Source organism: Solanum verrucosum, unplaced genomic scaffold, assembly GCF_900185275.1.
Source record: "Solanum verrucosum unplaced genomic scaffold, falcon-dt-bn FXZP01000163.1, whole genome shotgun sequence".
Lineage (NCBI taxonomy): Eukaryota > Viridiplantae > Streptophyta > Magnoliopsida > Solanales > Solanaceae > Solanum > Solanum verrucosum.
In genome coordinates, this window is record NW_026020379.1 from 2,300,790 (window position 1) to 2,326,881 (window position 26,092).

Here is a 26,092-nt window from a genome sequence, read left to right on the forward strand (position 1 = left end):
ACACTGCCTATGAAGGGAACATGTATAATTTGGGTGAAAAGAAGCTTTGGAATCAATGGAGCTCAAAACCATCAAGTTCTACTGAAGTTGCATAGTCTCCGTTGATATCTACTGTGAAATGTACTAACATTCTTTTTCTATTTTAATAAGTGAAAGAAACACATTTTATTAATCATCTCTGAAATTAATGTAATCTAAGCAAAGAAACACTATTAATATTCTCATTTCTTGTTCAATGCATTGCCAATGTCGAGCACGAAACGATATTTCACATTCGATTTCAGAAGACGTTCCAACGCTGTGTTCACATAGTCTATTGGCACTACTTCAATATCTGGTGTTATGTTATGCTTTGCCGCAAAATCCAACATTTCTTGAGTCTCTTTCATCCCTCCTATGCAACTTCCAGCCACTAGCTTCCTTCCTGTTTTCCACATTATACATACAAACTTTAGTCTAAAAAAAAGACACCCAGGTGCACTAAGCTTCTGCTATGCGCAGAGTCCCAGGAAGGACCACATTACATTATGTATACTTAAGTTGGAACTTTATTATTTGAAATCTTGCATTTGCTTACCCATAAGTAGAGGAAACACAGGCAACTCCACCGGTTTTTCTGGTGCACCAACCATAACAAGCTTACCATGAGATTTCATCAACATAAGCAATGGAAGAATAGGATGCACCGCCGAAACAGTGTCGATAATCCCATCCAATGTGTTCATTGCAGCCTGTTCGTATATAAATAAACGAATAAACAAAAGGTTAGCCCCCATTCTCCTGTTTAAATTGTTAAACTGGCATAACAACTTAATTAAGCTTTTAGATGACATTGCCACACTTCAACACGGAACCAGAGCAAGCAGAGGTCGTGAGTTCAAAAACCTCAACACCACCATTGTCAACAAAAATAAAAAAAATCACGTGCTTTACTCATGAAAAAGAACAGGCAGAGGTGTGTTGAAGACACAACTAAATAAAAGTGCTCTCTCAAACAGATTAAACATTCAGATAAGATGATCACAGAGTTCAATGATAACGAGTTATTATATTCACCTTCATCTGCTCAGGATCGCGACTGATCAAGAAAGAATCTGCGCCCAAATGCTCAATTGCTTCTTGCTTCTTATTAGCAGATGTACTAATGACAGTCACTTTGGTTTCGAATGCCTTAGCGAACTTAACAGCCATATGTCCGAGCCCTCCAAGACCAACAACACCAATGTGCATTCCAGGCTTATCGAGTCCAAAATATTTCAAAGGACTATAAGTAGTAATTCCAGCACATAACAGGGGAGCAGCGTCCATCGACAAGTTTTCAGGCCAACGTACTACAAAATGCTCATCGGATACCATCATGTCGGAGTAACCTCCAAACGTGAGGGTTCCATCTAAGCTATAGCCGTTGTATGTAGGAATCTGACGAGGACAGTAATTCTCGAGATCAACGCTACAATTCTCACATTTTCGACATGATCCTACCATACATCCAACACCTACTTTGTCTCCAACCTTAAATTTCTCCACCTTGCTTCCCACCTCAGTTACAACACCAACAACCTCATGCCTGCAATTATATTTACAATTAGTTACACTCACGAGTAGATCGAATCGACACAAATTCCGCTAGTTTTTACTCTTTATCGCAGTTTATATGACTTACTTTCCTTTTTAGTCTGTCCCAAATAAAATGACACATTTAACTTTCAAATGTCCATTTTATCCTTAATGAAATGATTTATAGTCACAGTAATTTCTATCATTCATTTTAGTCTTCAAGCTTTAAAAGTCTTCCTCTCTTTCTTAAACTCCGTGTCGAGTCAAACTAACTCTTATAAAATGGGACGGAGGGAGTACCATGTCCCAACAACTCAGGATTTACTGAGGTATCAAGAGCTCAAAATGGCCAATTATAGACTAAGAACCAAATCAGGATTGCTTTCAAATAAAAAATATACAGTAATGTGAAAAATTGAAAAGATACAGAGAACAGGAAAACTAGCTAGTAAATATTCTTCGCCGAAAAATTACTTATGTGTATATATAGTGGATGTTGAATTCCATTAGCTTCTTTGTGCCTTAATATTTTTGAATCTCGTTAATGAAAATTCTGGTTAGTATTTTTGGATCTAACAATTAAAAAAAATCTGAATATTTTTAAACCAAAAATAAAAGAACAAATCAATTTACCCAGGCACCATGGGGTACTTGCTATTTCCCCATTCATTCTTGAGTTGATGAAGATCAGAATGACAAATTCCACAATACATAAATTTAAATTGCACATCTTTTTCACCTGTCACCCTGTAACCATTAACGCAAAATGATCATCATCAAATTTACAATAAAACAACAACAGCAAATTCAGTATAATCATACATGTGGGATCCGAGAAACCAAGTGTCACTAGAAAAAAACAATTTTTCTTAGAGGCAGTTGCAAGTGACAATTACATTTTAGCACTCTTTGTAAATGTCGTCGGAGCCTATAACGACATTGGATTCAATAACAAATACTGGTAAAAATTTCAACACTCTTTGTTAATTGACATATTTATTGCCACTAAAAACCATTTTTATTATATCATATGTATGCAGATGTTACCCTACCTCAGCTTATAGAGAGTTTGTTTCCGATTGAAATGAAAAACACATCATCAAAATTAAAAATAATAATTTGTACCTTCTTGAAAAATTGAAAGGAGAAAGAACTCCAGAAGTGTCTCTAGTTGCCCATCCAAATGCCTTAATTGGATGTTCATTTTCAAATGATTTTGCCATTTTTTTCGTTTGAAAAATAAAATTATAATAGCGAAAAATGTAGAACAATATGGATGATACAAAATTGATTATGTTATGATCCATATTTATAGGATTTTGAGTGAAAAATATGTGACGTTATCGATGAGGTGTAACAACTAATGACTTACTTAAACAAATTGGATTTTGACTTCTTTTTTGTGGTCGATAGGTGTAGAGTCCTACTTTGCAGGACTTTTAAAAAAAGGTTTCACACTTTTTTTTTATCTCGAATCTATCTAGAGTTTGAAGTTTACGAGTTTTAAAAATATTCTTCTTTTTAATATTATAATGTATTTAGTGAAATCTTATAATGAGGTCCACGAAAGTCGAAAAATTGGAGTGTATACAAATCAGCTTAATCTTAATTTCCATGTAGAGGTAGAGAGATTGTTTTTGAAGGATCATTGGCTCAAAATTTGTATATTAGTAGGTATGAAAAAAGGAAAATGACAATTCTTCTGTTAAGGTGAGAGCTCTCTTCCCATGACAAGCACTACCTCACCCCTTGCTTTCCAACCGTTGTCTTTTATCTGAATGTCAAACATAGACATGTGTACACTACATGAAAAAAGTTGTCAAGCATTGAATGAAGGGAGTTGGGAGGGTTGGGAAAGGTTGTGTAAACAAAGCAACTGATATGAAAAAAATGACAATTACAAAATAGTGCGATAACTTAAACACAATATGTACGTTAATTATTTTTTTCCTTAAATTGCCCCAAAAAAAAAGGTTCTTGAAAAGCTTTCCAAACGTGAAAAACTTGAAGTTAATATTAGTGGCTAAAAAATATCCACGTAGATAACGTGAAAGTATAATTAAAAGAAAATAAAAACATCAAAGTGTGAAATTTAGACCAATTAATAATTGCAATTTCCGACTTATTCCCACTACATTTTTATCGAGTTATTTTCCTCCTTTTTCCCTCTACTTTTTGTTTTCTTTTTTCGTCCTCTTATTTGGACGGTATAATTTTAAATATTAGATACAAATAAGTTTTTATCGTTGGGGCGCTACCACTCTCATGTTTGGTATTTAAAATATACATTATTTACGCAAATTTCTTTTTTTATAAGAAAATCTTTGTCTGCATTATTATTTACATCAAATCAAATTAATTAACTTTAGCAATTAAAAATTGAAGTGAAAACATATATTACGTAATCATGATTAAAGATTAATTTGATATATAATAAACGCTTAACTTTTACTCATTGATTTGTCAGGCACTACACAAATTAACCACATAATTATCTAAGTAATATGTATTTTTATCTTGTTTTTTAATAAATTAAAGTTAAAATAATTTATTGATTTTCTATAAAAAACACAGTGCGGCTAAGTATTTACCATAATTTAGCCACACTTAACAATTTGATATTTCTTATTCCTATTAAAAAAAATCCATTGGCATTATAGATATTGTTTATTGCATTTTGCTCTGCTCACTAAAGGATAGTTATACGCATACATTAAGAAAGTCGATATGTGCTACGACTAAACTATACTTGTTAATTTAGAGGCAAAAATTTAATCGTACTCGTGCTATGACTTAACCATGATAAATCAGTATAGTTTGATATAAACGCCATAGGCAAATAAGTATACTAGAAAACACAATATCATATTTATTCTCCTAACCCATTCCTTTTGATACACAAAACATAAGAAATAAACTAAACAACAAAACGTACAAGCTTAATACAAAATCATAACCCTATAACACACTCATTTTCTTGACCAAGATGTCCCCCTCATCTCAATTATTGTTCAATGTGTTGCCAATGTCAAGCACAAAACGATACTTCACGTCCGATTTCAAAAGGCGTTCCAACGCTGTATTCACGTAGTCCATTGGCACAACTTCAACATTTGGTGTTATGTTATGCTTTGCCGCGAAATCTACCATCTCTTGTGTCTCCTTCATCCCTCCTATCACACTCCCCGCCACTAGCTTCCTTCCTATTACACACATTATATTAAACATACGTATCAATATAAAAAAAATGTATATACAAAATCATCGATTTATAACCAAACATACCTAAAAGCAGGGGAAATACAGGCAACTCTAGTGGTTTTTCAGGGGCACCAACCATCACAAGCTTCCCATGAGTTTTCAACAAATTAATCAATTGAAGAAGAGGGTGAATCGCGGATACAGTATCGATGATGCCATCTAGTGACCCGGTTGCACCCTGCTCGTATTTAAAATACAAACGAAAATTAGTATTATTCGTAAGTCACACCTATGTTATAAATTTGAAACTGAAACAGAGTTGATTGATTGATCGACCTGCATTTGGTTAGGGTCACCACTGACCAAAAATGAGTCTGCCCCTAAACGATCAATTGCTTCGTCTTTCTTACTAACAGATGTACTTATCACAGTAACTTTGGTTCCGAACGCCTTAGCAAATTTCACAGCCATATGTCCCAAACCACCAAGACCAACAACACCAATGTGCATTCCAGGTTTATCTAGTCTGTAATATCTCAAAGGACTATAAGTTGTGATCCCTGCACATAACAAGGGAGTTGCTTCCATTGGTAAATTTTCGAGCCAATGGACCACGTAGTGCTCGTTCGTTACCATTATATCGGAGTAACCACCATACGTGGTGGTTCCATCGATGTCAACACCATTGTACGTCAATATCATATCGGGACAGTAATTTTCGAGATCATTATCACAATTTTCACATTCATGATCCTACTAAACATCCAACTCCAACTTTGTCACCAATTTTGAATTTCTCAACTTTGCTACCAACTTCAATTACTACACCAACAACTTCATGCCTGTAACGTACAACAACATATTCAGTATAATCTCACAAGTCGGCTCTGCCTCTGTATCTACATATAATGCAATTATAAGAATACTCTTTTTGTAACTTGGTGAATAATAAGTCCGCTTATCTACCATTTTCTACTTAAATTAAATTAGATATAACGATTTTTGTCTACGATAGAGTTATAGTAAAAGAACATAGTAAAATAAATGGATCAAAATGAAACTTACCCTGGTACCAATGGATATATACTATTGCACCATTCATTCTTGAGTTGATGAAGCAGAATGACAAATTCCACAATACATAACTTTGAATTGCACATCTTTATCTCCAGTCACCCTTCACCATTCAACAAGAAAAGTTACAAATGTATACTGTTCGGTCAACTAGTTTATCAATATGTTCGAAATTAATAGACACAATATATACACTATCGGTGTAGATATGTTGTGTAGATCTAATTCATATAAAATATACACTATCTATATATACTGTCAAGTTTATATAACGTAAATCTGAAAAGATGGTACCTTCTTGAGAAGTTGAAAGGAGAAAGCACCCCAGAAGTATCTCTAGCTGCCCATCCAAATGCCTCAACATTTTCATGTGAGTTTTCCATTTTCTTGATTTTTGTTTATTTTTGGAGATATTATTATTAGAACAATTAATTTGAGTAGAGTAATAGTCCAATGTATTGATTTTTCATTTGAATAAATAGGCATTTGAATTGATGGCTAGTGACGTAGTCGATGAGGTATAAAACAAATGTTATCGTCATGGCTTCTCTGTACATTTGCCTTTTATGAATTAATATAAGATATAATATTATATCTTATATTATATGATGTTTCTAGGAAAATGGTTCAGTAGTACGTGACCAAGGTCTAGCCGCTAATTTTAATTTTTTTTAAAATTAGTCTTTATATTATTTTAAACTATGTGTAGTAGTGACATTCTTAGTAGAAATTGGTTTCAATGAAATGTTTTAATATGATTGTATGGAATCATAAAAGCTTTTGAAAAAAATAGAGGAAAAACTCGATTTTATAGAATTGGTTTGATTTATGAATAAATAAAACAAATGTAATTGGTTTGATTTGGTAAATGATAAATCCCAATCAATTGGTTTATGGATACCTCTTAGCATTCTAGTAATTTTGTTTTCAGAATCAGACTATATATTTATGTTTGAAACTTAACTTTATATAAAGACCATATTTGGTTTTTCGTGTGTATAATTAGCTCATGGATCTGATGTTTTTGGGTACCCAAAAAAATTATCTGAAAAAACTATATGAGGACCTCAGTAATGAGTTGGGGAAGCGTTACGTATAGTCCCGCCATTTTTTTCACGCATATTTTCACATTTACGAGCCAACTTTTAGAAATTATCCGACTTTCTTGGTTTTTCGTGTGTATTAGCCCATGGATCTGATGCCTTTAAGGCACCCGAATCTTTTTTCTGTAAAAACTATATGAAGACCTCCGTAATGAGTTGGAGAAGCATTACGTGTAGTCCCGTCGTTTATTTCACGCATATTTTCGCATTTATGAGCCAACTTTTAGGAATTAGCAGACTTTCTTGGTTTTTTTAGTGTATTAGCCCATGAATCTAGCGTCTTTGGGGCACCCTGAATTTTTTTTTGAAAAAACTATATGAGGACCTCCGTGATGAGTTGGAAAGTATTATGTATAGTCTCGTCGTTTTTTCATGCATATTTTCATATTTAGGAGCCAATTTTTAGGAATTACCCGATTTTCTTAATTTTTCTTGTCTATTAACCCATGGATCTGGCGCCTTTTGGGCACCCATAAAAAATTTCTAAAACAATTTATGATGACCTTCGTAATGAGTTTGGGAAGCACTGCGTATAGTTCTGCCAATTTTTTCAAGCATATTTTTGCATTTACGAGCCAACTTTTAGGAATCACCCGACTTTCTTGGTTTTTCCAGTGTATTAGCCCATGGATCTGGCGCCTTTGGGCATCCCAACATTTTTTTTCTATTAAAACTATATGAGGACATCCGTAATGAGTTGGGGAAACATTACGTATAGTGCCACTGATTTTTTCACGCATATTTCTTAATTTCGTGTGTATTAGCACATGAATGTGGCGCCTTTAGGCATCCCGAAATATCACATAGAATGCTATAATTTAATAAGTGAAAAACACAATAATTTGAAAAAGATTTTGTAGTTAAGGGAGCATCTATAATTTAGCTCTCGAAAATGATAATTGCGTCACTTTAATTTTGTTCCACAATAATTAATTAGGATATATCGTTGGCGATTACCTTTCCAGTATAGCCATCAGAAAAGATGGTGAACAATAATTTGAAACAAAATATTAATAAATTGTGTGTTTGGTGCAATAGAAAAATATTTTCTAATTTTTCTAAGTTTGATTGGTTTAATATTTTTGAAAAAATACTTTTTGCAAAATCGTTAAATATCAGGAGAATAAATTCCTGACACGGTGTAAAAAAAAGTTTCATAAATAACATTCCTCGATCCTACTATTTTGTTTGCTTTTGAATATTCACAAATTTGCAAAAAGAACAAGAATCTAATATTTTGATCAAATAAATTTCTATCAAAATACTAAAAAAAAAAAAGTTGAAGTTTAGGGGGGGTTTAGTAAAAAAATCGGACCTCATCCATTCAATAAAAAGGATTAAATACAAAGCTTATCTTCAAGCTTACCTTATTTTGATTGTTTGGAGGACCATCGAGGAGTCGCTACCCATCAAGGAGGCTAATAAATACAACATCGACCCTACCACTTGAGAGCAATATCTCAATTCATTATAATTGGGGATAAAAGCTGTCGGTGCATCTTTTTTTTTCAAATATAACTTAGTATAAGTCATTTATTTGTTTAGATTAATGAAGAAGGACATAATATGGGTCCTCTATTAGGTCAATTCAGAAAATAAAAAGGCAAAAAAAAAAAAAAAAAAAAGAGACATGACTATTTGAAATATCTAGTTGTATCATTTAAACAAAAAATATCCACTTTAAATAGCTTTTTTTTCTTTTTTTATTTTCAACATGAATATATTTTTTAAGTTGGTACTGTTACTCCATATTTGAAAGGAATATAGTTTTAAAAGTAGTTCAAAATATGACATATACTTCTTAGATAAAAGGATTAAACACATGTTTTGATTAATTGAATGTTAAATATGCTTTAGTACATATCTCAAAGGACCCAAATCAGAATATACCTATAGTTTATGGACCAAAAATGCTCTTATTCCTACTTTATACAAGAGTTTAAGTTTACAACAACAAGGGTTGTGGTAGAGTACTAATAAGTATTCCTCCAATTTTAATCAAAAGTCTTGAATTCAAGTCTCCGGTCTGATTACAATGTTGCCTTTGTTAAAAAGAACGTGGAATTTTCCAACCTGAACGTAGATTTCCAAGTCTGTCCCTTCTCCTTACTCGAGAAATCTGAGATAGCTCCGTAAACTAATAACTTATAATAGACGAGCCCTATCCTTATGTTCCGAACTTGCTTTTGGTACAAGGGAAGAGACGAAAAATTCTAGCTATAGTTCTTCTGCCTAATCTTTCGTACATCTTTGTGATTTAATCTTCAGAACCATGTGCCTAAGAGGGTGAGGGCCTTTATAGCCATAATTCTTCCCCCGGTTCTACATCAAAAACAAGTCTCTTTGATTGCCCCACCGACCTTTTCTAAAAGCACTTTAGGTCGAAGGCTGATTGTAAAGTAAGAAGGGTGGTGTGCTTTTGAATATGATTTATTTTGATAGAAAGAAGAACCAAAATTGATCTTGGGTCGTATCGTTTTTCAATTGTACGGTGGTTGGGCCCCAAAACATATATTAAAGACCGGATGGAAATTTTTTTTAAAAAAATTGTATATGAAAACTTATTATCGTGTCTTATAAAATGGAGCATAAGAGTAGTAATATGGAATGTTTAGTAATTCCCTCATGAACTCACCATTTTTTCTTGCTTAAAATACAAACACACAACAAGAACAACATGTCCCTATATTAACTCTTCTTCAAAGTATTGCCAATGTCAAGAACAAAACGATACTTCACGTCCGATTTCACAAGACGTTCCACTGCTCTATTCACGTACTCCATTGACACGACTTCAACATCTGGCGTTATGTTATGCTTCTCCGCGAAGTTTACCATCTCTTGCACCTCCTTCACCCCTCCTATCGCACTCCCTCCCACTAGTTTCCGTCCTGTTTTCCACATTACATACTTGAGTTATTAATTAAATCAAACGGACATGTCAGAACTTAAATGAAGAATAAGATACTACGCGAAATGTACCTAAAAGCAATGGAAATACCGGCAACTCTAGTGGTTTTTCTGGGGCACCAACCATCACTAGCTTCCCATTAGTTTTCAATAAATTAAGCAAAGGAAAAATAGGATGAACCGCGGAAACAGTGTCAATGATTCCATCAAGTGAACCCCCTGCAGCCTGCTTGTATTTACATGTGCAAACAAAAATTCATACTTATGTCACATGAATATCATTGTAAATTTGTGATTGAAGCTAAGTTGATTGATCGACTGACCTGCATTTGTTCAGGATCACGACTAACCAAAAATGAGTCTGCTCCTAAACGTTCAATTGCCTCATCTTTTTTACTGATAGATGTACTAATGACAGTAACTTTGGTCCCAAATGCCTTGGCAAATTTCACAGCCATATGTCCAAGTCCGCCAAGACCAACAACACCAATGTGCATTCCAGGTTTATCTAGTCCGTAATATCTCAAAGGGCTATAAGTTGTGACCCCTGCACATAACAGGGGAGCCGCTTCCATTGGCAAATTATCAGGCCAACGAACAATAAAATGCTCGTTGACAACCATGAGATCGGAGTAACCACCGTGAGTGATGGTTCCATCAGAGTGAGTACCATTGGCTGTCAATACCTGTCCAGGACAGTAATTTTCGAGATCGTTTGTACAATTTTCACATTCGTTACATGATCCTACTAGATATCCAACGCCTATTTTGTCTCCGATTTTGAACTTGTCTACCTTGTTACCAACCTCAGTTACCACTCCAACAATTTCATGCCTGAAAAATCAATTGAGATTGACATAAATTTTGATCTCATAAACTCAAAAACTATATTGACCTTCAAGAATAACTTGTTAATCAATTTCACTATGCATTTGGATTTTGGCTACACATTTCTTAGTTGACTTAATCGAGCTGGTAGTTATTATCACAGAAAGCATATGACTTTTTGAGTGATCATCTAAGAAATCAATCCGTCTTCTACCCCTTCCATCCAAGTGTTTTTTTAATTGTTTTGTTTGGTGTTAAAAACAACATCCACTTACATAATCTTCTTGAGGTTCAAAATTGTTTACCACATAATGCAAATCTATATTGAAGCATCGTATCAGATTTTGGAGGATCCATTACGTACCCAAAAGTATGTTTGAAGAGTGAGCAACATAGAAGGAATTTGGAAGTAGCTCAGATTAGGATTTTTTTCCCCCACAAATATCAATATGTTTGTAGTATCTCTGACAGCAGTCAGAATGCTAGTAATGAATGTTCTTGCAGATCTTAATGGAAAAATGGATATCGTAAGTGGCGGAGCCAAGAATTTTAATAAAAATATATGGAGAGAAGTATTGAAAATATCTCTAAATTCGGTGTAAATTATTAGTTTCATTCCTGAACTATTGACAGCCTTAAAGAAACTAATTTACTTGACTAACTAAACTTAAATACACTCCCGATCTTGCAACATGGGTGAAATACCCTCCTAAATTCTCGTCATGTTTAGGGTGTTTTCAACACTTCTCTCGACTTTTTATTAAGAGTCAAATATTCCTACTAGAGTTTTGAGACCACTTGCTATGTCATGTGGCAGATTATAGGTATATCGATGGTGTATCTAAGTTAAGTTAGTCAAGATATTTTTAAGACTGTCAATAATTTGGAGATGAAACTAATAATTTGACGATTCAACACTTTTTGCATAAATAGGTACAATTTTTTGTTATACACATTAAAATTTTCCGACGATCACAAAAAAACATAAAATTTTAAAAAAAACAATAAAGATAAGTAAACTTGCCCCGGTATAATTGGATATTTGGTGATGCCCCATTCATTCTTGATTTGATGAAGATCAGTATGACAAATTCCACAATACATAACTTTGAATTGCACATCTTTTTCACCTGTCTCCCTGCATCCATTTCAAAATTCAAATTAAACCTCAACAACAATAACGTATTTATAATTTCACGTGTCAGAAAAATTAATAAAATTTGTACCTTCTTGAAAAATTGAGAGGAGAAAGTACCCCAGAAGTATCTCTAGCTGCCCATCCAAATGCCTTAATTGGGTGTTCATTCTCATGTGATTTTTCCATAATACTTTTTTTAGCTGATTCTTGATTTTTTTGAGTAATGTATACTATACTAAATAGCATCTAATATATAAGAAAGAGAAAGCAATATTATTGGAGAGGGAAAAGAAGTGGTTGTCATTTCCTCATTTGAAGTATATCCCTTTTTTTCTTGCGATTCGAATTTTAGAATTCTCATTAAAGCCCTAACTAAATTTGAATTACACACCACAACGATGAGGGGTTGGTGGAGTAGAAAAGAAGTGGTTGTTATTTTTCCTCATTTAAAATAGATTTTTTATTTTGAGTGCAAGTAGCCTAGGGACCAACAGAAAAAACTTTAGTATATTTGTAAGGCTGTTTTTTTTTGTCTTATATTATACGGCCACCATTTGAAAAAAATGATTTTTTTTCTGTTTTAGTCTGATTTTAAAAAAACCAGCCTTTTCCTTTTTGGAAATATTTTAACTTTAATTTTTGACATGGTATGTTTAAAGCATAAAATTAAAAAAGAATTTGATACACTTGACATAATTTTAATTTAAGACCATAAAAATGAAAAAAGTTTTTTTATTTTCTTGAATTTCGTGTCAAGTCAAATTAGGTCAATCGTTTATAAACGGAAAGAATATATATTATGTGAGGTATAAAATGATTATTTTTAAAAAAAATGAAGAGAATTTTACCAAAATAGTGTACTTGTACTATTACAGTAAATATACCATTTTTGTTCCATATCAGTTGGTTATAATTCGCTTTTTAATATATAGTATTTTTACATGAAATTGACATGTACAAAATTGTAACTTATAATATTTTTAGTACAAGTTTTTTAAAAAAAATTGCAACTCACGTAGTAATTTGTTGACTTCACCACATAATTCCAAAAATGATCAGAGATTAATATATATGACAAACAATAATTTGAAAACAAAAATATTTTAGCTCTTTAAAATAGTGAGTGAGTCATTTTCCATACAACTATTATTAGGATGGTTGACAAATGACAACAAATGGATCATCGACCCTACCAATCAAAAATAATATCTTATTAAATATATAATACATATAAAATTAATTGATCTGATTGATTCAGATTTTTGTTGTATTAAATTTATTAACAAGAAACACATCCAATAAATTCATTAATTATATTATTTGATATTCTTTTCTGGTAATCCCACACGTCATTCGACAGAATCAATTTTGTCAAATATTATAGAATAACAATATTGCTTAAAATAATCACATTAAACAATAAAAAGAACATCAATCACTAGGTAATGTCATTCTTTAAATAGAATTTTTTTTTCTTTTTAAAAAGCCTCACATAAAATATACATGTGTCGATTCAAGGGCGGCTCAAGGGTGAAGATAGTAAAATCTAGAGTTAATAGTTAAAAATGTATTTAAACAATTATAATTTATAACTATCTGATATTTCATTTATCTATCTAAGCTATTATTTTTTTTATATTAAAACACACCTTAATATTGAATTGATCTGCACACATTTATTATCAACTAAGAATAAATATTTGATCAACCTAACATCAAGATTTGTTTTTAGTACAAATTTAGTGATAATTTAAATAGGTAAAAAAAATACAATGTATTATATTTCTTTGTAGTCTTCTAGTTCATAGAGATAATAAATTAAATGTAAGACAGACAAACAAATAAACAAACGAAAACAAAATACCAATATGAAGAAAGAAAATTTTATTAGAGTATGATAATAAAAACATTATTCTCAAGAACAATATTCATTCTATTAAAAAAAATTGACTATGAAAACTATAAAATAAAATAAAATATGACTACCTACAAAATTAAAATAATCCTTTTTTTTTTCTAGTTTGTTGAAGGTCCTTCGAGACGAATATAATCGTACATGAGTCCAGTAAAAGGGCCATAAACTGATGCTTGCTTCAAATATATTATATTTTCACCAATATAAAGTTGTGTCCCTGAAAATTCAATATCGAAAGCCATATATAATCCATGAATTCCATGTCTTGCTATTGCATTACTCATCCCAATTGATGAACTATCAAAACCATGGTCTTGGTTTTGATGGAGTATTTATCCACACCTATAAAAATGAAAATTCTACAAAAAAGTTAGAACGAAAATTAAAATAAGATTTTTGTCATGTATATTATTATTCAATACGTGTAACATAAAGCTATACGTAAGGGTAAATAACATTTTTTGTTCCTTCTATTGTTAGTAAATTTGAATTATAATTTTGGTAATACATGATTAATTACTTGAAATGTGCATTTTTGACCATTCCCTTACTTGAGAGTATTCACAAATTTTCAGAATTATTAACTTTTATACCATTTATGATGGTAATATATACATGTAAAAGTAGTCCAAATACAATATACTTCCTACATAAAAATAAACCAATTATAACAAACATTTTAACTAATTAAAAGTTAAATGTGTTGAGTCATATATCATAAGAATCAAAATCAGAATTAATCAATAACTGACTAGCGATTAGAAGTACTATAAACTTTTAGTCGCTAGTTAGTTATTGATTCAGTACATGAAACTTAAACACGATCGATATTTGATTTTCTTTAATTTTTTAATTAGTTTTTTCTTCATGAATTTTATAAACTAAAATATGTTGAGTATTGAGAGTGGAGATGAAGATTCCGTACTAGTAAATGAGCATAAGATGCAGAAGCCAAAGCTATATGAAGATGATAAGTGCCACTAGAATCCACAATTTTAACATCAAATACAATTTGCCATGTTGTTGCTGATAAACTCCTATCATTATTCCTCCTGCAATTAATATTAAAAAAATCAAAAAAAAATATTAAAATACATGAAGTTATTATAAATTATTAAAAAAATATACAAATAAATAATTTTTTTTAATAGTTACCTGTTTACATGGGCAAAAAAACAATCTTTTCGAAAATCACTAACACCAATTTTGTACACTAAATCTCCATTAGGATATAAATCAGTGTTACGATAACATAAACCATATTGTCTAAACCTGTAATTAGCAACATATCATGATAATCAAATTAGAAAAAAAACACAGTCTAGTGTGCATAAAACATCTCACGTTCACGTAAGGTTTGAGGAAGGGTCATAGATATAAACAGTCTACGTAATGCAAATATTAGTGATTGATCGACCCCGCAGTACTTACTTATGTATGGTAGTGTTAGTGTACAAATAATTTTGAAGACCAGGCAATGGATCAGATATAAAAAATTCATTAGCAGTTCTATCTGGAAATCCAATTTCCCATAATGTTGGACCATTTCTTGGAGCTTCAAATATAATTTGACCTAAGTTTGTGTCCTTTCCTGCAAAAAATAAATTTATATAAGTTAGAAATTTTATTATACTATAGTGTTTTATTAACTCTACATTATATGACACTTTTTTCTTTTCGATCGATTAAGAAAAGACATTGCATATTTAGGTTCAAAAATTCTAAAGATACTATTGGTACGTGTCAAAAGTACTTTTCTTTTAAAAAATAAATTATATTCATTTAAGAAATATTGTCATATATAAAATGAAATAAAAAATATACCTTGCGTAACGGTTATTTAAGAAGTGAATTTGTAATCTCCCATAACTCTAGGGACCCAAGAATATACTCCATAAATTTCAGGTCTAACATTATTTATCTTGAAATTATCAGCCAGTTTGAGTCCAAAATTGATAACCCTGTCAATAATACATAAATAACATATTTAATTATGAATTTTTAAATGTAACCATATATAATATATAATAAAATAAAAATATAGACAAAAAAAAGTACATTACCTTGGTTTCACTTTGCCAAGATCCAACAAGTCCAGGTTCAGCAAGTCCAATAAATGCATATAATGCAGGCAAAGCATCAACATTTATGTACCTAAAAAGACATTTATTAAGTTATAAAAAATCTAATTAACTTATATACACTGATAATATAAAAAAAACATACGTACAAATGCGATAATTTGAAGCACGCAAGTCCAAATATACCCACGGTTAGTACAAAAGGGCATATTTGGAACTTTTAAATTATTTATAGGTAAATTTGAGACAAAAGATAATGATGGAGGATTCTATGAGCTAGACGTCAGACTAACGAATGACAAATATAAGTCACATCCAATAAGTTAAGGCTATTTCTTACTCTTTTTCGTTTTTTATGTTGTTAATGTATACACGTTAAATTCGATTTTAGTTAAATCACTCACTAATTATAGAATAATAAGAATTTAAGAAAATAATTACCAGTCATGAACCATTAATTGGCCACTAACTGAGCCACGTTGATTTGCATGAAGATAATCTATTGATGCAGGAAAATCATAAGGCAATTTATTTGTTTCTTCATTCATCTGCAAAAATTAACAAAATGTTAGTTTTCAGTCATAGAATTTAATTTTATTTTTTTAAAAAATAATTAAGTAGATGCGCGAGATACACTAATTTGATGCACGAGATACACTAATCTGATGCGCTGATACATTAATCTAATGCGCGAGATACACTAATCTGATGCGTGAAAATGAGGGATTTTGGAGATTTGTAAAACTTATAAGGGATATGGTAATAAGTAAACTAAAAGGTGGGATTTTTGTAATTAATTCTAAAAATTATATCAAAGTAAATATTTTTATGTATAAAATAAAATTTTAAAATTATATATATAATGTCGGGTTGGTTTGGTCTCGGGTTGGTTTTTTTTAGTTAAAACCAAACCAACCCAAATATAGTCGGGTTTGTTTTTTCAACACCAAACCAAGTCAAACCAACCACTAGTCGGGTTTTTTTTTTTATTTGACTTGATTTGCGGTTTGGTTCAATTTTGTACACCCCTACCAGAAACTACTCATCAAGTATTGTGTGAACCATCTCTACAAGTCATAAAAGAAATAATAAAATTACGAGGAGGGACAAAACAAGGCAAAGAAGTAGAAAACACAAAATGATTATGAGGATCATTACAATACTTAAAACCTTTCACAAAAATTCAAACAAAAAAAGTATTTGCTTATCTAAAGTTTGAACACCCTTTAGAATATTCCGAGTTGTATTACTGATTAGATGTCACTAATTATGTCATTTATTTTGTCACTAATTACATCACTAATTACATCATGTCAATATAAAATTATAATATTTCAATTAATAATCTAGACACAGAGACACTAATTTAAGACTAGTCAATTTTTATTTATAAAATATGCAATTTTTGTTATATGTGATAATTTTCTTTCTTAAAAAATCTCAAAAATCAGATTTACTTCTTTAGATCATTCTTGTTTATTCATTGACTTGCTAAAAATTGTTGCTTTACCTATAGCTCTTGTCATGTATCCTCTATATAAACTGACAAGCCAAGACCTGTTTTCATAATTTTGATTGTTTTTGTAGAGTGTGTCTTCTCTTTTACAATATATCGTGGTAATTTATTTGATTCATTCTTTTCTTACTTTTTTTTGTTCCTTTTTATATAAAGATCTTACTGTTTGGAGTGTCAAATAATGTCACGATCCAGACCGTCGTGATTGGTACCCATACTAATCCTCCGGTGGGAGAACCACTACTACAACACAAACCAAGCCACTAAACCAAAAACTAAAGCATTTAAGTTACGAAAGCAAGTTAAATAGCTAAAACTGAAGTTCCCATAAACTTCCAAAAGATCTAACAATTAAACAATGTGGAAAATACACTTAGAACCTGAAAGTCAATGTACCAAAACATCTAAAGTTCAACAAGTCTAAACAAGAAGGGTCACAACCCCAAACTAATGAAAAAATCCACTAACTAGAAAGTCTAAGTCTGAAATGTGGACATAGACGAAAGGAGAACTCATTGCAGCCTAAAAGAACTGGCTCACCCTTGAATTCAATCGGCAATCACTGATCTTCTAAGTGAGGTCTGTCGATAGCCGCCTGAAGATGCCATGTACTCAACAAAGAAAGGGCAAGTGTAGTATCAGTACACAACCATAGTGTACTGGTAGGATCACACGACTATCCTACTAAGTGTAACATATATAAGTCAATACAACAATATAATTACATGCATATATCGAACATCTACAATATCATCATCATTTACAAACAACGAACAGTTTCACATTTCTCAAGATACACAATTATATCAAATCATTGGTCATCTCATGGAACCCAAACCCAAACTGTTAGCATACCGAAACGTAGTACTCGATCCAATATTTATGCCGGAACGTGGCAACCGATCCAAGTTACTGTGTCAGAACGCAACACCCGATCTATTCAACAAGCCACAATCACAATCACAAGTATATTCCTAATCATACAATCAAGTCATACTTCATGGCATTTATCAATCATCTATCCTCAATTTCAATTATTGTGATCAATAATGCAACATTCACATAAATGTATGTATCATAATGAAGCAAGAACAAAAATACATTACACAACATGAAATCACAACCATCACCTACCTCGAAACAAGCTTGAAACACTAAGAAACTTGATTCTTCCCTTTCCGGATTTGTTCCGCTTGTTCTTGGTTTACAAACAATCAATAAAATACGGGAATCAATAAACAATCACTAATTACCCGAATTACTAACAATCCTATAAACCCTAGATCATACCCATGATCCCAAGTACCCAAAATAGGGTTGTTTCCACCATGAATTCCAGATCAAAACTCTCCCCCATCGATAATTACCCATTAGATTACGTTTTACAGATCGAAAAACGAATTCAGGGAGTTTAAACCTTACCTTTAGCCTTAAGAATGGTGGAAAACCGTTAAGAAAAGACCTGGGTTCGTTCCTTAGCTCTCAAATTCGAAAATTGCAGAATAAAGACGTTTTGGGGTTTATTTACGACTTTAAGTCGCGTCTGGCTCGCCACAGCGGCCCTGCCTTGGCGATCGAAATCACTGCCAAAGCGGCTTGCAGGAAATAGTAAGCTAATTAAAGAATTCCAAAACCCCCATTTCACAACACGCCTTCAACCAACGACACTCAGAAAATACCGTTCACGCTAAGATCAATTTCGGGAGTTCTACTCGCCCGAATTTAATTCCGTAAAGTCGTACGGATTCCTTAACGACTTACCTAACTACTCATGTAATCAAAATCATAATTAAATCACCTGATTGCTACCAGATTTCCCTACACCTCAAAGACTTCGATTTCGTTCAAATCTGGACTAGATTGGGAAATTTCAAGATACTACGAAAAAGTTTTTCGGCCCAAATTTTTTTCCCCGTTGGCTTTTCCATAACGATGGAACCCGGTCGTTACAAATAATTTGCTAATCATAATTTTCTCAAAATTTTATATTTTGAACCATTAGTTATTTTATCGACTTATAGTATTTTCTTTGTAGTCTTTAAATATATACATTTTATTTTAAATTTTTTGAAGAATATATACCATATTAAAAATCAAAACTAAGTGTAATGACCCTCATACTCCTTCCTTTTACACAAATTGGGACAAACAGAGTGTTTATTTATCCAAAGTTGAAACACCCTTCACAAAATTCTTGTTACGTCGTCACTGATTACGTCATGTCAATGCAAAAGTATAATTATTCTTTAGATATTCTAGATGCAGAGAAAGTAATTTAACACCGGTCATTTTTTCTTATTTTATATAATGTTCAACCTTGGTTAAATGCAATATTTTCTTTCTTAAAATCTCAAACAACCAACATTGCTTCTTCGGATTATTCTCATTTGTTCATTCACTAATAACAACTATTTTTTACTTGATTTCTTTTATATAAGTCACGTATTGTATCTTCTATATATAATCCACAATCCAGGGACCTTTTTAAAAATATATCAATTTTAAGTTTTGTGGACGATTTTACCTTTTGGGATATATCATGGTAATTTTTTTACTCGAATTGTCTTCCTTAATTCCATCACTTAAGAGGCATTTTTGAGAAACCATGACAAAAATTTTAATCTTTTAAATATTTTGTATAGGATACATGATCAATTTCATTTTTTTTTGTTAATGACATACACTTCTAAATAAACGTTATTTATATGATTTTAATCCAACTTTATAGTCATGTCATGTGATATTTTTCAGTTGTAATTCTCTTTTATCTTGTTAGGCTCTCTTTTCTTTTCAATTAATTTCCTCTTTTCCTTTGTGAAATGAAAATAATCTGTAGTTAAAGATGTTTGATCGATAATTTGAGAATATTTTTACTTTATTCTTCTATTAATTTTTGTATAAATGATTTTTGGTTTTTTGTTATATTTATCTTCGTTTGTTTATGTACTCTTCCAAACGATCGCGAGAAAAAAAAAGGATTCAGAAGCAAGGGTGTAAACACACACTATTTCTTTAAGTCAACCACTAATGGATGTTGCAAGCACAATTGTAAGATTTTTTATGAGCTATTTATCTCTTGTTCTATTTTAACTTTGTATTCATTTTTAGTTTTGAAGAGGTTCTTAATGGTCCAAGTCATTATAATTATGATTTTAAGGTTTTGTCTTGAATATTTATGTTTTTTAATTAGCATCTGAGCAAAACTTTATGGACAAATTACTTAACTACACTCCTTTACTTACCTTAATATCCATTTATCCCTACTTATTTCAAAAAATTCAAAAATCCCTTATTTCCCCCAATTAATAAAATCTGTAAGATACATAAAGATTTTCCACCTTTTTTTCAGCCAATACCCACGTTTTCCCTTACAAATTTAATTCCTTTTTTTCAGCCATCACACACGTTTCCCATTAACAATTAAACTCTTCCATTCCATCCCTAAAATCTCTCCACTTCTTAACAAATTTCTAATCAATTTGATTTTCAGTAAGAGTATCCTCAACTGTACTGATTTCTAAGTTTCTCCATTGTTGTCTTCTTCGTGCTTTGTACTGATACATATGGAACAGGGTCCATCCGATAGTGTTGGTGTTTCTCATACTAAGAACAAATCCAAGCGATTGCATGACCCATTAGCAATGAATGACGAGATTGTTGTCAAACAAAAAAAAAAGGTTGGAGAAACCCCCCAAAAAAGGGAAGAAAGGTGACATATGTTGTTTCCAGACCCACACTTCCTAAGGTATGTGTTTAAACAAACTTTTATATTTTTATGGTTTTGTTATGGTGTTGGTTGTGTTTGGACTGAAATTGTTAAAATTCAATTACAGTGAAGATACATTACTTATCAATTCAATGTTTTAATAGTATGTTAGAACAATATCGATTTGTAATCGGTAAATTTAGTTTTACATTGATGCATGTGATTTGTGAAATCGAATTAAAAGTCATTTAACAATGAAGACAGATTCACTAATTTTATCATTCATGTATCTTCAGTCATTTTAATTTCAAATTCAGTAAAAGCATCATGTGTTGTACAGTTTTGAAGGTGTATCAGTTTATGATTTTGTTTGTTGATGCATATGATGTATCTGATACATTCATATACATCCTTAAAAATGAATGCCTGATACATATATGTATTGAATTCATGTACAATATACTGTTAGTGTCCTTTACAGTTTGTTCCTGAAAATAATTCAAGTATTTGGTTGGTTGGGCTGATGTTAATTACTCATGTATCTTATGCATTTGACGACGTGTTTGATATGATGTCATTATAAAACTATAACGTATTTACTGAATTTACAAATTATCTTCAATTTATCATTCTCTCTTAATTACATCATTTGTTTGAGATTAGACAAGTACAATTATATATTTTGTTTTTCTGTATAAACAGGGCATGGATTATGTTATAAAAAAAATACCAGCACATCCATTGAGATTTGGAGCAACGTTCAATTTTGATTTTGTGAATGAAATCAAGAAGTCCATAAATGAAGAAGGCGTTGAAATGTTCAAGAATATAATTTTTGGACCATATTTGAACATTTCGAAATGTAATTTCCAGGGATAGATTACTAAGTGCTTGTTGTTGTTGGAGGTGCAACACGATAACAAAGATGTATTGCATGTTCGACATGCTAACGGGACTGTATTGCAGTTTGGTATAAAGGAATTTGCCATTGTAACTCGCCTTAAATGCAAAGAAAATGTGATAGATTTTTCATATCCGAAATCCACTTCGAGCCGGTTACTACAAAGGTATTTCCCTGATTCAAATGCAGGTATAACCAAGAGTCGCTTGATATAACGTTTTGTAATGGGTAATTGGGATACCACACAGGACGCCGTTCAGATGACAATCTTATACTTCATCAATACTTTCATCTTATGCCATCTTAGTGAGACCTCCATAAAGATTGAAAATTTTCTAATGGTCGAAGATGGTACGTATGAATTGTATCCTTGGGAAAGATTGCATTCGATAAGCTAATTACATCACTCAGGCAAGACTTTAACCAAAGCAAACAGATGTATCACTTATTTGGTATGCCTTATGCACTCAATGTATGGATTTACGAATGTGCATCTAGTATAAATCCAGAGATTATTGTTAAAGTAGCGAATGGTATTCCCAAGATTTGTAATTGGAGTGTCGTGGCTGTAAAGCCAAAATATGAAAAGTTTATGTCTAGCATTTTCTTCGAGGTAACATTACTTTTAAATTTGCAATTAACTGTTTTTCAATAAGCTTTCTAATTTTTTTTTGTTAATAACAATTTTTGTATTAGACATAATATTGTATAACATTCAACCATTTTAAAATGCAAAATGCATGTTCAAACATTGTACCAACACAAGATGAAGTTGAGGCCCTTGATTTACCCGATATTCAAGATGCACATACTCCTGAACCATCCACAACAGCAGTGCTACCAAACAAAGTGCAAACAAGGGCTTCCACTTCAGGTTTTGAGGATTTCTCAACAAGCCCTCCTTGTCATTTATTGAGAAAATCATCACATGTGTCTGGTACATTATCTCCACCACCACCCAAAAGGAGAAAGAAAATTAATACACCTAAAACAAAGGTGTCGGAACCTGAATTGCCAGAGCAGTTAAGGCCGCCATTAAACCAGTCATTCTCAAAGCCGGATGAAGCACCTACCCCACCTGCTAATGTATCTTTTTCCCATGTCTCTTCACAAGTACAAAAAGATAAGTCTGTATATCCCGATATTAAAGAACTGAAACAACATATGAAGGAATACCTAAGTAATGATATTAATTTATATTTTTTTTTGCTTATTCATAAATATAAAACTGAATGTTAATTTTTTTTGAATAGGTTTACAGTAAATTTGAGTATCTTGTGAATTTGATAAAGGCAAACCACTCTGAGATGATGAATTCTAGGAATAGGGAGGACGACAAACAACCAAAGGTATTGTGTTGTATATCTGTTTTGTTTGTGTGTTTTAACTTTCATAGCTGATTTTGTTAAAAAATTAATTCATGAAGGATTTGGGCGGCAAGTCTACGCCGTGCATTGTTGAAGTTTCCGGTAAAGAAGTCAATGATGGACATCAAACAAGTACCTGCAACTTTGATCAACAACCAACCTCATCGATACAGATGAATTTTGCCATTAATGACCAAGACATTGGTGTATCTGATTTTGATGTTGAAGATAATGTTTATTTTTACTTTATTCATTGCGGATATCTAATTAAACAATTTATCAGTAACATATTTTGTTTGAAAAAAACTTGTTTAAAAAATTACAGACTGAAGATACATTGAAGAATCATCAAGAAATGAAGGAAGTTTCAGAACTTCAATCATCAGATGCAAATGTTCATCATACTGCAGAAACAACTGAGCATAAGAAGGTACTATTGTCATAATAAATTGACTATTAGTATACATCAACTTTGTAGTGATACATCAAAATGTGACATTATAATACATTGCAGTTTACTTGTGTGATTATGATACTTTACATTTTTAATTATATGTGTATATGATACATTCCATTACAAGATACATACAAGTGTGATTATGATACATTGCAGTTTATTTATGTGATTTGTATACATCAAAATTTTGTGTGTATGATACTTTACATTTTTAATTATGTGTGTATATGATACATTCCATTGCAAGATACATATCAGTGTGTCTAAATAAAATTGATTGTCTACTATATGTAATCTGTCTTGATACATTAATAGTCCTTTTTATATGATACATATGTTGTTTAATGTATCATAAATTGTACAATATATTGTTATTCAGAATGATCCAACAACACAAATTCCTCAACAGTTCTTCGAAGGAACAATGAATGAAGATGCTTCATATAAAATTCAACGTAACACTAATCAGTCTGTGTCAGATACTGCTACATTTGATACATTGGTAATTTATGCTTTATGTATCATTTATATATCATATGGTTTATCAAATCTTATTTAATTATCAATTTGAATCATATAGGATTCTACAACATCTGGTACAATATCATCTGAAACTCGAGAAGCCATGCATACACTTATTGCTGATCTAGGAAGATTGCCTATTCCTGTTAAACCAGTTAGTGCAGCAAATCCACAAGAGTTAACCAATAGCCAAATTTTTCTTTCGGACAGTCAATTACCCACTGATATTCCAATCATAGAGATTGTTGTCCGAAGCAATACAAATACTCCTCTTGCACGTATCAGGATGCCTTCAAAAATCTGCAAATCTCCTTATTTGACTTCATTTGGGTCAAGTGAAAAAGGAAAAGAGGTCACGGAGGATGTAATCCGTCCAGATTTTCCATTTGAAGGTTGTGAGATTACAAATCAAGCCCCGTCATATCTGATTGATGAGTTTATTGAGTGGGTTACTACAGGTCTTCTCAAAACACATGCCAAAAAGTAAGTTTTATACTTTTTACTACATTTTTTCAATTTTGAAATTACAAATCTTGTTGCACTTTTAAATAACATCTTTTCTTTACACTTTATAAAACAAGAAATCAACAGAGGATAAGTACAGAGCAAAAGCCTCTTCATTAGGTTTTGAAATGATGGATTATGTTGTTGCATATCCGTCCAATAAAAATTGGTTCTATGCCATGTCCCAACCCAAAAACTGATGGACTGATCAGGTAAATATGACATGTATATGTAAATTTCATGTTTCTGCTACATTAAATTGAAATGTATCATATATAGTTATCTTGATGTATATGATACATTCATTTAATAGGTGTTATATACATATTAATTCAGTATCTAACATTTTATTTTCATGTTTTTCTTTTTAAATGTATAATTATGTTTATAATATTTTGTGTAGCACATGAATGTTGTTTTTTACTATCTTCGTAAAAAATCAAAACTTCGCAACATGAATCAATACAGATACACAACAATCAATTGTTTGTTCAGTTCACATATCAACAATACCCATGAAAGATATTATAACAATGTGGCTGATGATGATATTAGTACCCAAGAACACATTGATCGTGTTGTAGCTATATCTGCACATCAGAGGTCAATAACCAACGTCATGAAAGGATTTTCAAAACCAGTTGCGTTACCATGACATCTTGTGGACGATGTTTACATTCCGGTTAATTGTGATGAAAAGTTCCATTGGGTGTTAGCTGTTGTTGAGTTGAATCGGAGGTTGATACGCGTGTATAACTCTTCTATAGGCACAAGGAAACAAGTACATTATGAGGAGATAAAAAAGTTGTCAAGGATGCTACCTTCTTACCTCCTTGACAGTGGTTTCTTTGAAAAAAATGAGCGGACAATCTGGCCAGAACTTGATGCATATAAGGACAAACAAACTGGTACACTTTTGGAGTCACATATTCCTTTCAATATTGAATACGTTCAAGGCATCATGCAACAAGAAGAGGATAACATGTAAGTATTTAAATTATTGACTACAATCATATGTGTAAGTTTTTTTTTACAAATTTTTATTCTGCATTTTGTTGTAGGGACTGCGGGTTATATGTAGCTACATTTGCAGAGTTTTTGAGTGACCAACTTGTTATACCACCTGATATTGATGGCCATCTAGCAAATTATCTTCGCAATAGATATGCAACATTATTGTTGAGATACGGCAGTGACAAGTTCAAGGGTGGATACATAAGTGAGAATGACGATCCACCAAAGCCTAAGGGTCAATTCATAACACCAACTGAACAAGATTTCGTTAACATAGATTAGTACTTAATAGGGATTG

The 26,092-nt window shown here is 31.7% G+C and overlaps 4 protein-coding genes and 2 pseudogenes across 6 annotated transcripts in view; 2 read left to right on the forward strand and 4 right to left on the reverse strand.

Annotated features, from left to right (window-relative positions):
- The window catches only part of LOC125839081 (actin-depolymerizing factor 10-like), an 858,671-nt gene that overhangs the window by 639,574 nt on the left and 193,005 nt on the right, over nucleotides 1-26,092 (reverse strand). The gene's annotated exons all lie outside the window — the stretch shown is intronic.
- LOC125839078 (peroxisomal membrane protein 11C-like) overlaps nucleotides 1-26,092 on the forward strand; it is a 485,045-nt gene that overhangs the window by 200,526 nt on the left and 258,427 nt on the right. The gene's annotated exons all lie outside the window — the stretch shown is intronic.
- LOC125839073 (8-hydroxygeraniol dehydrogenase-like) lies at nucleotides 216-2,797 on the reverse strand. The gene is made up of 5 exons (XM_049518052.1): nucleotides 2,683-2,797; nucleotides 2,191-2,304; nucleotides 1,057-1,567; nucleotides 578-731; nucleotides 216-424 (listed from the first exon to the last, which is right to left on the reverse strand). Exons 1-5 carry the CDS (start codon nucleotides 2,778-2,780, stop codon nucleotides 222-224), a joined length of 1,080 nt encoding a protein of 359 aa, XP_049374009.1. The 5' UTR covers nucleotides 2,781-2,797; the 3' UTR covers nucleotides 216-221.
- Nucleotides 4,448-6,239, reverse strand: LOC125839075 (8-hydroxygeraniol dehydrogenase-like; annotated as a pseudogene).
- Nucleotides 9,624-12,039, reverse strand: LOC125839041 (8-hydroxygeraniol dehydrogenase-like). The gene is made up of 5 exons (XM_049518027.1): nucleotides 11,900-12,039; nucleotides 11,698-11,811; nucleotides 10,169-10,679; nucleotides 9,907-10,071; nucleotides 9,624-9,845 (listed from the first exon to the last, which is right to left on the reverse strand). Exons 1-5 carry the CDS (start codon nucleotides 11,995-11,997, stop codon nucleotides 9,624-9,626), a joined length of 1,110 nt encoding a protein of 369 aa, XP_049373984.1. The 5' UTR covers nucleotides 11,998-12,039.
- On the forward strand, nucleotides 21,846-26,076 carry LOC125839043 (uncharacterized; annotated as a pseudogene).

Bases quoted from the DNA above. Each gene is read 5' to 3' on its own strand.
- LOC125839073 (XM_049518052.1), bottom strand. From the start codon at position 2,780: ATGGCAAAATCATTTGAAAATGAACATCCAATTAAGGCATTTGGATGG. The intron at 2,305-2,682 runs GTACAAATTATT...TAATGGTTACAG, and splicing joins CCTTTCAATTTTTCAAGAAG to GGTGACAGGTGAAAAAGATG. The intron at 732-1,056 runs GTGAATATAATA...ATATACGAACAG, and splicing joins GCGATCCTGAGCAGATGAAG to GCTGCAATGAACACATTGGA.
- LOC125839041 (XM_049518027.1), bottom strand. From the start codon at position 11,997: ATGGAAAAATCACATGAGAATGAACACCCAATTAAGGCATTTGGATGG. The intron at 11,812-11,899 runs GTACAAATTTTA...AAATGGATGCAG, and splicing joins CCTCTCAATTTTTCAAGAAG to GGAGACAGGTGAAAAAGATG. The intron at 9,846-9,906 runs GTAGTATCTTAT...TAATAACTCAAG, and splicing joins TGCTTTTAGGTACATTTCGC to TATGTAATGTGGAAAACAGG.